This window comes from Plectropomus leopardus, chromosome 12 (assembly GCF_026936395.1).
Source record: "Plectropomus leopardus strain MGB_pleo_1.0 chromosome 12, ASM2693639v1, whole genome shotgun sequence".
Classification (NCBI taxonomy): Eukaryota; Metazoa; Chordata; class Actinopteri; order Perciformes; family Serranidae; genus Plectropomus; species Plectropomus leopardus.
The window spans coordinates 9579618-9592500 of record NC_142187.1 but is presented as its reverse complement, the minus strand read 5'-3'; the positions used below and the strand labels follow the sequence as shown (position 1 = coordinate 9592500).

Sequence of the window (12883 nt, the reverse complement as noted above, 5' to 3'; positions counted from 1 at the left end):
ACAGTTAGTTCTAACCTTTATTTGGTAAAAATAGACAGACATGGTCTTTAGAACGTCGAAAAAATTCTCATCGTGTTGATTACAGTTGCAAAACTTTCAGATCAACTCATTGTTTTTGCCTGTTTTATATTAACATATGGTAAGCCTACAGTTCACTGTTTGGTCCATACCACTTACCCGACCTATAGAATTTTTATCCAAAAGGTGTTATAGTGAAAGTGTTTCTCAGTGCTACTTCAGTAAAAAATCATTTCTGACATAATTTCTAATTAAAAAAGTACCAAAGATTTAAATTATTTGACGCGTTCAACCCATAGACTGTATATACAGATGGACGACCCTTGCGGCTGACAGCAGTATAGCTCATAAACCCCGCCCCCTCCATGTTAGCGAACGGGACATGGGCCAAACTAAAATGCCAAAGTACATGTCCCAAATATGGTTTGTCATTTAGTAGGTAGTTGTTATCATCCTGATGTATGTTAAAGTGTTCCTTTTTATATTAAGTTTGGTCTAAATTAGTAAGATTTGATGCCATGAGTGACATTTATCTGTGACTTTATTTTTGTACAGTCAGGGTAGGTGGAGACATGCTGTCCATATTTATATACAGTCTGTGATTCAGCTGTATATGTGTCAACAAAAAACCACGGATTAATGCTCACCAGAGAATTTCATCAGTGAGTTTCATATAAAAACATGGGAGTAGCAGAGGACTTTACTTTGACAGCATTAAAGACATTTACACCATAAATGATGTAGAAAATTCACAAACCGGTGCATAAAATTTCACCACAATGCAGGAAATAAAGTGTTTGATGCTCTGATTTTTCTGTTCGAGGCCCCCTATTTCATGTGTCCCCGCCAAAATTTTGAAATGAAACTCATGCCCTAAATACAACCAGAACAGCAAGTGCTGGCCAAGTCATGTTACTTTGTCCAAAATCTAATGCTTTAAAAAAGTCAGTCACTTATTGTACCATCAGTCATTGGAATAGCTGCCGCAAGTACATATGTCAATCCTATAGTGAATCCTGATTCAGATTTAATTTCTAAGGCATTTATGAAGAAGCTAATCTAGTGTTGGGTCACGACTTGTTTGTGCTCCCATGTGATGACCATAGAGCTAATTCATGGACGGATCAGGAGACTAACTGATTACAGAGAACAACTTTGAATGTGTCAGAATGGATTATTGAGAGAACTTAAATGGTGCTTTAATGTTACTCAATTGAAGGCACATATTTGACAAAAATAGAATAGCACAGAGACAATGTTTTACACAGCGTCTTTTGTATTAAATCTGATGCACATTGCACACACCTGTGTGCAGTGCATGCGTGATGACTATGATATAATGAATTTCAGACCCCAGGAATGCTAGGTGGTGCCATTGGCATTAGCCTAATGGTGATCTTTTTAAATAAATAAAATGCAACGTAACTTGATAGTAGACTCAACAAGTGGGTGGGTATGCTAATTCTCATAAATGTCTAGAACAATGTGTGTTACTGTACAACACAGTGTACAAAATGTTAAGGGAGCACCATTTATCATAAATGGCCACCAACATTCACCTGGAGATGACAATAACAATATTGTCAGTGTCAATGCTTCTTGAGACCAAGACCACGTTTCCCATGAATCCTGCTGCCACATGTTAAAAAGATGGTCGTTAGAGGGGATTATTTTTCCCTCTGTCGTTTTTTTATTCTAACATCTACAACCACCTGAAACTCTGAAAGACTGAGCTTCATTTTCTGCAGAAGAGGAGCGCCACCTCCTTCCTGCAGAATCAGTCCCAGTGGCTTACAGTGATTTATCAAAATATCTCAAGTAGCAATTTTTAGTTTACATATATTGCATTGATGGAAACATTTCGCTTCTAGGCAGTATCCTGAAATGAAGAAAACAGTTTTCCTTATTAGTGCTCATGCATTTTTATTTTTAAATCTTATTTTGTTTTTGACCGGTCTTGAAATCCATCCTATTGCTCCATCATACTCCACAGCAGCACACAAGATATTTTTGAATTTATGTTTCTTTCATACATACTTAGAGACGTCGAGGGCTGCTTTATAGTGTGTGTGGGAAACGGCACATCCTTTTTTTAAAGATTGTAGTAAAAACTTCACACCTTGTTCATCAAAATGCGGGGCCGCCGTTGGATCTACACAACACCCGGCTTCTATCTGAGCAAGAAGCAGAGAGCCGTGAGTTTGATCCCAGCTGGAAATCATCTCTGATTCTATTTCATGGTGATAACTCGAACAATATTCAGCAGGAACATATTATGTAAAGGCACAGTGTGTGTGGTGTGTCTGTGTGTGTGTCATCCATAATTCATCACTCAGTCAAGAGAAAAAAAACTCAGACCTGCTTCACTTTTTCTTCCTTAGACTGGAAGTTTCCAGTATGTTTAGAGTGAATTTTTTTGACCTTCATGTGCTTAAAACATTCATAATCAGCTTTTTCTCATTTTAAAACATTTTTGCAGACCTTATTTTATTGAAACATTTTCACCTCTGCCGGGGTTGTTTTGTGTTTCTTAGGGCTCAGACACAACAAATTGACATCAAAGAGCTAGTGGTGACGAAGGTTGACTGTTGCGTCGCCTCATATGTTCTGTGTCTCGGCTTAAAAGTTGTACTTATACCGTCCAACTTGATGTCATTTATAAACCACACAAAACAGAGCAACATAACTGGAAATCCTAATCAAGAACAAAACCGAAACTGTAAGGTAAAATCACAGCCAAACTGAGAGTAAGGTTTATATGAATTTCTATGACAAACAATGCTCGTGCTAAATTGACAGTACATTTATTTTTTGCAGCAGGTTTTCAAAGGGTTTGAAGAGGCGGGAAAAACCCCAAAACTGAAGAAAGGAAGTCTTTCCACCTCAAAGCCCCACCCATGTTCATCCTCCGTCTAACCAAAATTGAAAAGTCAGAGCTCGCTGCAGACAATTAAAAGTGATGTATCCATGGAAACAGCCGGCAGAGAATCACCGACAGGCGGGGGTGAGTAGAGGGGTGTGGGATTCAAAGGAAACACCCCGTAAGAGAGATTCAAGCTTGACGGAGAGGGAGACAGACTGAGAGTCAGACAGAGAGAGACAAAAGACAGAAAAGCAATGAGGATGAAGAGGGAGACGGATGGTGAGAATCAAAGAGAGTGATATAGAGAGGGAAAATCAAAATGTTGGAGTCACAGCAGATCCACTATAAGCTACAGTTCGAAGTAGGTCCGCGCTAATATTTTCAGGTTCGTCTCATAGAATGATCTCGATCCACACCGATATGCTTATGTGGGGAAGATGTTTCATTCATCAACACAAATGCGATAATCGCAGACCGCACACCAGCAGGTGCAGCCTGGTAGCCAGAGGAAAATGTTGACATCATAGGTTTCTCAAGTTACGTAATATATAAGCTGAGTTTGTCATCAGGAGGTGGAGGGGAGGGTGGATGACCGGTCACCCAAGCAAGACTCCTGCCGAGCTGCAGACCACTGACCACTGCTGAGATCAAATAACAACACAACCGGCTATGAGTAAAGCCTCTTGTTGCTGCTTTCCTGGCGGCTTTGATCTGTCGGTGGGGATATTGCCACAATACGTGATATTTTTCACCCAGACATTGCAGCATTTCCTGCCAGTATAGTGACATGAAAAACTGTTGTTTTATTCTTAGACATTGTTGCATGTCCTACCGTGACAGTGCCACAAAGAACATTTTAAAAAACTTTTTTTAATCAAGACATTTCTGAATTTCCTGCCAGTATAGTGGCATGAAAAACTTTTTTTATACCGAAACATCGCTGCATTTCCTAGTGGCATAATGGTACAAGAAATTATTATTTTTTACTTAGACATGGCTAGTTTCCTGCTAGTATAGTTCCACATAAGTGATAGTTTTTTACTGCTAGGATAGTGCCACAAACAACTGTCATTTTTTACTGAGGCATTACTGCATTTACTGCCAGGATAGGGTCAGGAAAAATGGTTGCTTTTTATGAGGACATCGCTGCATTTCCTGCTGTGAAAGTGCCACGAAAAAAGACTGACATTGGTGTGTTTCATGCCAGCATAGGCTCATTAAAAATGGTTGTTTTTAATTAAGACATCATTGCATTTTCTGCTGGTATGGAGGCATGAGAAACATTTGTTTTTAACAGAGACATTGCTGCATTTCATGCTGTGATACTGTCACCATGACTTTGCTGCCTTTCTTGTCAATATAGTGGCACAAAAGCTTTTCCTGCCGGGGTTGTGCTCACCATAACCGTGTTTAAAGCCCAAACATGATAATTTCCAAATGTTTTTTTGAGCCTAAACCGCATGATGACCAAAGTTCTTTATGTCACAACACATTCTCTACATATTAATGTGCAAACGTAATGTAATCGTGGTTTACAGAAACATACCACATTTTTTCTATGACGACAGATGAGAAACCTGTAGAATTGAAAAATAGTGAAAAATGTGTCGTGACAGTCGTTTATGAACAATGTGCTTGTTAGAAATTTTCACAAATGGTTTTGTGAAATGAGCAAAAATTGGTTGAATGTATTTCACTTGATCATAAATGCTACCTTTGTAAGCTGTAAACTGTGCAACACACACTGGCTGTGTTGCAGGGAATCAGTGCTCCTATGATACAACAAACCCCTCATACAGACACAAGATTTGTTCAGTCTGTAAAGCATTTTTAACATGCTTTTTTAAGGTGCCAAAAAATTTGCTCAGTGTGGACTGAGGCCAAAACAGGGGAGAAGAACAAACTTTTTCTTAGTGTGGATATATCCTCAGAGCAGAAGTCAGAAATCATCATGAGACACAAACAGAGGGACAGATAGAGGGACAAAATACAGGGTGGGAGAGAGAAAGACAAAAGGCGACTGGGAGAGGAAGGGAGGCATGGTGAGAGAGGGGGTCGGAGGAGGAGGTAGGAGGAGATCGGACGCAGTCAAGCAAACCATGAGCAAGCAAATAGGCGAGAGGTCATCTCAGGTCACCGGGCACAGCGAGGAGAGAGAAAGAGAAGAGAGATGAAGGAGGGAGGAAAGAAAAAGTGAAGAGAGGAGGAGGGGTAAAGAGGAGTACAAGGGTAGGGAGGGAGGGGTCGATGAGGCCCCTTGGTTGCAGAGTCACAGTCTCCAATGATCACTTTTGTGACTATGCAACTGGGCTTATATTACTAGCTGCAACATCACAAAAATGACACTGGCAACCGCTAGTTAGCTGGTAAAACAGGAGGAAAAGGACAGAGAGGATTTGTAAGCAATGCTTCGGCTCAGTCAGTCAGTTGTGAGTGTGGTTAAAAAATAAAAAAAAACATGCCAACAGGAGCGTATAAGAAGGAGAGAACGGCCGACATCCTGAAACCATCGAGGTGGAAAAAAAGGAAGCACCAAAAAAAGAGAGGGGAGGTTGTTATTGTACCATATCTGCTGTAATAAAAGTGAAAAATATCTCCCTCTGTGCTTTCTTCATTGTGTTCTGACCCCGTCGCCCTGTGAGTAAAGGCAATATTTCCTAACTGATGGTGGGCGGTGACGCCCACCAGACCCTTTTATAATAGCTGTGACCACAAGCGCTCACTCTTGATATCTCACCTAATTGATGGCCGCCAGCAGCACGGCAACACCGGGCCTATATATAAAACCGATTTGGGGTCTATCGCTTCGGAAAATCCTCAGTGAATCAGAGAAAAGGGGCTGGGCGGCTCCCACCTAATAGGCAATACAGTATATCAGTTTAAAAGAGGTCGAAGGAGGGGAGGCGGCTATAAAGGCGCCGGAGATAAAGGATCACTCCTGCAGAGTTCCCTCAATGCATCCTGAATTACACTGTTATCGACTGGAAAATGCCCAGGATGTTTGAGGATATATAGATATTTCTCTGCCCGCGTCTCAGGGTCACGAGTCAAAACTCGCAGAGAAGTGAAAGGTTTGAAGTTATTTTGCTGCGGGCGAGAGCCACAAAGGCCACTCAATGCCTTTGTGGTTTGTGGGGCGGGGAGGACAATTCCAGGACTGTCTATTTGACCTCCTTTACTTTCTTTTTGTTCAAATGAAAAACAGAAATGTCCAAAAGAACCACGTGCACAACCATCACTCAGAGACTCCTCTATGCAGCAACTGAAAGACATAAAAAGCTGAGGTCGACTGTGGTGCATTTCAGGACTTCCAGGTTGAGGTTCACAATTCTGGTGCCTACTTTCCTGCCTTTTTTTTCTCTTCTATTTCAGTTTGCAATTGACTACATCTTCCAGAATGGCTTTTTAACAACTCTTAGAGAAACTTGCATTGACTTCTTCTGTAGATGCAAAGTGCATTCAACTCAAGAAACAACAGAACATATAAAAAGCTGCCCAACTCACAAGAATTGCTATTAGGTTAATGAAAGAGAAACCTTTCATCACAAGAGACACGAATACAAATAGTACATCAGGGAGAAAAAAGTGCAAATTTTTGGTCAGGAAAATACATTTTCAGACATGGTTCATTTGTCTTTCTTATGTCCCTCTACGTGTGGACTTCCTTAAAAATAAAGGCTGGTTTTGTTCAACAGAAGCAAAAACAAAGTGAGGTAAGAGGCTCTTTCTAGAAGGACACTATAGAGACTTTTTTGAAAGCGTCACACAAAGTCCTCTTCTTGCTTTGGAAATGAATCCTGTTATCAAAGTGTATTTTTACTCCAAAGGCCTCTTTCAAAAAGTTTCCTTAAGGTCTTCTAAAACCTTAATGCTTTCATTATCAACATTCAGAGCAGGCTTTAGTACTTTATGTACTTCAAATGAAAAGGAGGTTCCAAGAGACTATTTAAACGACATCCTAAAGAGTCTTTATCACTACAGAAAAATATGTTGCAAACCACTCTGAGTGCCATCTATCCAGTCAAGCACACTCGCTTACATTGTAGAGGCCATGATAAACAGCCAGTGATGGTGCCTCGGGTTTTGTTTTGATATTGTAAAGGTGAGTTCAGACCAAATGAATGCCTCACCAAGCGCCATTATATACAAAGCCAATCCAAAGACAGAAATTAGATGCAAATCCGTTCAGGGCCACGTGAATAGGTGCAAGTACTCATCAGATTAAACATTTCAACATGTTTAAAAAATGTGCGTCACAACCGAAAGAGTGTCAGCATTAAGATACTCCTGAGGTTGCTGACAACGAGAGATGGAGGAAAAACTTTGCTGTCTTTTGTTGTGCACCCAGGGCTTTGCGACTCAACGTCAGTTCTCAACAAATTAGCTTAAACCTGATTGAACGCTCAGTTGTACTTTACTAGGAACCAAGTTAGCACTGGGCGTCAGCTGTCTTACCCAATTACTTAATACAATATAGCACATCTGTTAAGGGAATATTCAGGAGCTGTGAACATCTCCGAAAGACATTCCAGCAGCTAAAAAATGAAATCAACACAAAATGGCCAAAAATTGCTGTTCCTCTAATGGCCACAATGGCTTCACCCTTTTGTAAAAATATGGTCACTTCTGGCCCCAAAAAAACCCAAACAAAAAACGGGGATGTCTGAACTGCCGAACTTGAAGGTTCAAGCTAATGGGTATTCTAACATTAACAACATCCATTATTTGTACAGTCTATGGCATTCATACAAGTAACGAGGGTAATTTTGCTTTGCGATTGGTGTGAACACATCTTAATAGCACAACTGGCAGCATCTGCAGTGGGAAGCCAGTGAGGGATCATAGTTTTGTTGCTGCACAAGCAACTCCTACTGGTTGGTTTCTTGGTGTAGCTTGGGTGGCTCCATGAGTAAAAGAGGACACACAAAACAACTTCCTCCTCTGCCAACAGCTGAGTTAGCAGTGACAAGAATGCAAGGCCACTGGTAATAAACAGGAAAATACACCACTCTCTAAAACAGCTCAGTGATCTCAAGAAGTAACTGTATGAAAAACAAGAAGTCTGAGTTTAGTTTCCATTTTTTTATGATATTGTTTTTATTTTAAAGGAGATCCCTACCTGCGGAAGTCGAGGAGTGTCCGGCTGGTCTCTGGGACGGTCTGGTTGAGCCAGGTAAGGAAGTGGAACTGAGTGACGGTTCTTGTCTCATTGGTCTGCATGTTCTTTAGGTAAAAGCTACGAACCAGGAAGTCATCGCACCAGATGTGTTCAGACACCAGGTTTACCTGCACGGACACACAGATAAACAATTATTACAAGTAAACAATGCACACACATAATCAACTCACAGAAAACATTGTCCATGGAGTCAAACTTGCCATCATGTTCTCGCCAACTTTTGCAAAAAATGTGAGGAGTGTTAGACTGACTCTTAAGTCATCTTATCAGTTACTACTAGTCTGCATACATTAATCATACCCAGTACAGTGTGTTGCATGTGTCACAATAAAACCATGATCTCAGAGACACAGACAACATTCATGGATTTTAGGACTTGGACTAGAAATCCAGTGTGTCGGATTTAGGGGCATCTAGTGTTGAGGTTGCAGGACAGAAACCTCCCCCATGTGCGATAGTGTCTGTCACAAAAACAAGATTTTTGATTTGATTTTGATGTGCCCCCTCTGGGCTACTGTAGACAAAACAAGGCAGACTCTATGGAAGAGGATCTGCTCCGTATGTACATATAAACAGCTTGTTATAAGGTAACTAAAACACAAAGATTATTTTTTTCAGCTAATTATGAACTAATGAAAACATAGTTCTGAATATTATTTATAATTTCTACCACTAGATGTCCCGGAATCCTACACACTGGACCTTAACATATAATAGATGTTTTATTAAGCAATGATGATCTCTTAGAATGAATAATTAGTATTTTGGGCTTTAGAAATTTTTGCTTGATCATAATGATAAAGTCAAGTTACCACTTTGATTATTCATCAGAATTAGACAAAAATGTCTGCAAAATGTGACTGGAAATAAACCAGTCATCACATGTATCGAGTTTCAGACCAATCCAGTCAGAATCCCTGAAATACCATTTAGCCCTTAAAGAAGGAGAGCAAGCAAAATATTTTTGTTATTATCTTAAAAAAAAGTTATGTTTCATAAAGTCAAAGGCCAGTGATATACAGTTGCAGTTTATTCCCCAGACAGTCGGTTCTGTTCATGCTGAGTCATTTTACCTCGTAGATGTGATACAGGTTGGATCCCTCATCGGGCCAGTAGTGGTAGCACTGCTTCACCCCGCTCTCGACAAGAGGTGTCAGCATAACGATGACCACGCAGCCGTTCTCCCATACCATCTGCAAATAAAAAACACACTCAGATTCAGCACAGTGGCAGGAGTAACGTCTAATCCTAACCCTAACCGACTTTCTTTATCTTCGAAGTCCTTTTCCTTTTTGAGAAAAATGTCTGGTATTCATTTGTGGAGAGAGTGAACATGCCTGTTTTTTAATTAAATATTCATATGTTTTTTCCCAGCATTAAGCAGCTGCACAATAGTGGCTTTTTATTGACTCTGTTTAGCTCTATGTTTGTAATCTCATAAAATGAGTGATTACTATCTCTGACAGAGTAACCTACACTCATATATTTATAAAAGACTTAAAGGCACACACTTTCTCAGAAGTACAGATGATTTTTTTTAACCTAATGTTCTTCAAAAACTTCCAAAGATTATTTAAATGTCAAAGCCATCTCCTAAGAGTCACGTTCTTGAAGCCGCGGAGAGCTCAATTTGGAACACGATCTCATACGAAGTTGTCAACACTCCACAAAATCTGCTAACAGAAAAAAACACTGACATGTGTCCTCACTCACCCACTCGCTTGGATATTGGTCCATAATCAGTTTAAAGTTAGTGCTATCTATCAGTCTGGAATGGTAGAAGTGTCTGTTTTGGGGGTGGGGTGAAAATGAAATCTTAATTTAAAACCAAACACTTCAAACTTTAGTAAGAAACTACCAGCAAGTCAAGCATTGTGGCACCAAAAGTAATTGCTGTCGAGGCTGTTCCCTCCCCCAACTGGGTCGTTCCACACTGAGACTCAACGCGCGGTCGTATTTTTCCTGCTGGCACTCATATTCTCACAGCCGGAGGGTGGGCTGGCTCTGGAGATCCATTCGACTCTGATCAGAGGTAACAGTCAGCCGTTAATGGAAGCCATAAAACAATACCGCTCCCACATCATCGCGCTAGATAATCAAGATGGCCGCACCTGCCGTTCGGTCAGCAGCGCCGCCACACCTTGCCGGAGATTTACCCGACGTTAATTGCGGCAGGGTTTTGAATTACTGCACCTTTACACACACTTCAGCTCAGCCCCCACTGCTTCCCTGATTGGTCTCGTGGATCTAAAGATGTGACGGTGCACTTTTCTGAGAAATGGTGTTAATTCGCTTTAGCTGACAGGGTGAGAACTCGCCGGTGCTGGGACGATAAGTTCCCTCTTTTAAAACTTGCGGTTTGTTAAAATGCAAATTTAATTTAAACCGTTATTTATCCAGGAAAAAGTTAACTGCACACCGTGCTCTTTTCTAACATCTGCGGTGCTTTAACATCACGCAGGTCCATGAATTAACTTCTGTTAGCTGGACATTGTGGAATATGTCCCTTCAGTACTTTGCTCGAGGGCACCTCAGCAAAATTCAGATGGGGCATATGTTGTGATTTGATGTATGCGGTGTAATAACCCTGGCAGCTGCTGATTAAAGAGCCTGATAAGACACGTTAATGCTGGTTAAGTTAACTGGGCCGCAACACAACAAGAAGTAGAGCACAGAGGGGACGCTTAATGGACCTGAGGGACTGCATGCAGCTGGTGTGCTCGAAGAATTTTAGACAAAATCTTTATATTATCTTTTCAGCTGTGAGTTAAAAGGAAGAGGGGGAGTGTTGAAGTTAGCGGACCAAAGGTGGCAGGTGAGAAAGGGAGTGGGCCTCTCTTCAAAATGAGGGAGGGGGAAGAAAGTGAGAGGGGGAAGAAGGTTGGAACTGGGCAAAGAAGAAAGAATCTACGACACACCAATACACACAGCGACCGAGCCTTTCCCGAGAGAGGGGTGATGTCCAGCGCTAGAGAGGGATTAGTGGTGAGCGGATGAGGGAAGTGGTGGTGTAATCAAGTTAAAGTTCATTTTCTCAGGACACCAACTTCTCCACAGTCCACCAACTACTCACATTTTTGTCCAACTTAGTTCAACTTTTCTAAACACCACAATTAAAGCAGCGTATGTATTTGTACTCTCTTGAGGAAGTTATGAAGTATTAACATAAATGTACCATGAAGTTCTATCATTATACACACCTTATAGCACCTCACTCATTTTTGATTTTTCAAAAAAAATATGATTAGAGGAAGATTAGGCATTCTTAAATTTATTTAACTGTTATATACACAGGACAGGTTGGCTGAGCATTCACGCTCTGTTGACATTTCAGAAGAATATCAAAAATGTAGTATTATCATTTTGCTGTGATGATGGATGTTATACTGCCTTTATGTGACGTACTCACAAACACAATTTCAAAGTCTCTCGGCACCTGAAGCTGATGTCATTTCAACATATTTGCATGGTATCACAACTAGCGCAGCCCCCATTTGTGGAGCCGCAACAGTGAACGATCAGTAAGCAGATAAAACGCATTAAAACATATAATCTGACTAGCATGTAGTAATAAACAAACAGAAAAAATTGCTCTATGACTCATTTATGTAGAATATACTTGTTAATTTAAACTTGTTTGGATTCCTTGACACATTTTAAAGGGACAGTTCACCCCAAAGTTTCATGTAGGAATTAATTTCCAAGCTACACCCACAAACTGTATCACCGCGCAGATGCAGTTGGCAGGTGTAGTTCTGAAAAGAGAAAATAGTTTCTACATAAAACTGCTCACAACAAGGTCTATGGATCATTACGAGTAACCGGGGCATGATTTATGGAAAGAGACAATACTGTTCACTTTTTCAAATGTATTTTTTGAATGTGTGTTTGTCTTTGTGTGTAAGACTTCTTGATTGACTGGTGATCTGGTTAGGGTGTTGTCCTGCGACACTCAAAGATAACAGGGTATAGCTAATAGATGTATAATGGAGGAAGATTTTAAATGAGCTGTCTTTTACATCTCACTCAAGTTGATTAGCAGCAGCAGATGAGCAATGAATCTACACAAGCCTGAGATGCTTCTGTTTCCAGCCTGCATGGTAACCAGCACTATTGGGAATGCAGCAGGGACAGAACTTGTTTGACAAGGGGACCTTTCCCTCCAACACACACACACACACACACACACACACACACACACACACACACACACACGCAATGACTGGCCAGAATAACTTATCGATCGACTGGTCTCAAATTCAAACCCAATCCAACATTTGGGACAGCGGGAAAAGTGTTTGCCGTCCCTTGCATTAACAATGTGTCCCAGTGTACAACGGCGTGTGTATATGTGTGTGTTTGAGTGTGTGTGCAGTGGTGGTGGCAGACACGTTGCCGGGCAGTGAGCATGATGGTGAAGGAGAGATTAACAATGACATCCACAGAACAAGCTGGTCTCCCGTGTGGCTCGCTGCACTAATAAAAATCGGCTAACTCTTGTTTAAGAGAGGAGAAGGTATTGATTTTTGTTCCTGAGTGTGTGCGTGCATGCACCCTGTGTGTGTATGTGTGTGTTGATGTGTGTGTTTTACCTGCCAGAAATCAGCCACAGTGGAGGGCAGTGGGCCTTGAGTGGCAATGTAGGCTGGATTTCTGGGATCGTGATCCATCTGAGAGGAGAGGAAAAAGAAGGTTATAAATGTTAAACTGGACTCAAGCTTCTTCTTTCACTATTTCTGTAGTGATTCAAATATCAACCCCGTTTTAATTTTCTTAAACACTAGGATGGAAATTAGGGCTTTTTTCGAGGTAGTCCTGGACAA

General features: G+C 40.9%; 1 protein-coding gene across 2 annotated transcripts in view; it reads right to left on the bottom strand.

Annotated features, from left to right (window-relative positions):
* The window catches only part of slco5a1b (solute carrier organic anion transporter family member 5A1b), a 259950-nt gene that overhangs the window by 22504 nt on the left and 224563 nt on the right, over window positions 1–12883 (bottom strand). For both annotated transcript variants that reach the window (XM_042498012.2, XM_042498014.2), the window contains exons 17-19: window positions 12653–12730; window positions 9134–9253; window positions 8001–8167 (exon numbers count right to left, since the gene is read on the bottom strand). In XM_042498012.2, coding sequence (XP_042353946.2) covers window positions 8001–8167; window positions 9134–9253; window positions 12653–12730 — 365 coding nt within the window. The remainder of the gene's footprint in view (window positions 1–8000; window positions 8168–9133; window positions 9254–12652; window positions 12731–12883) is intronic.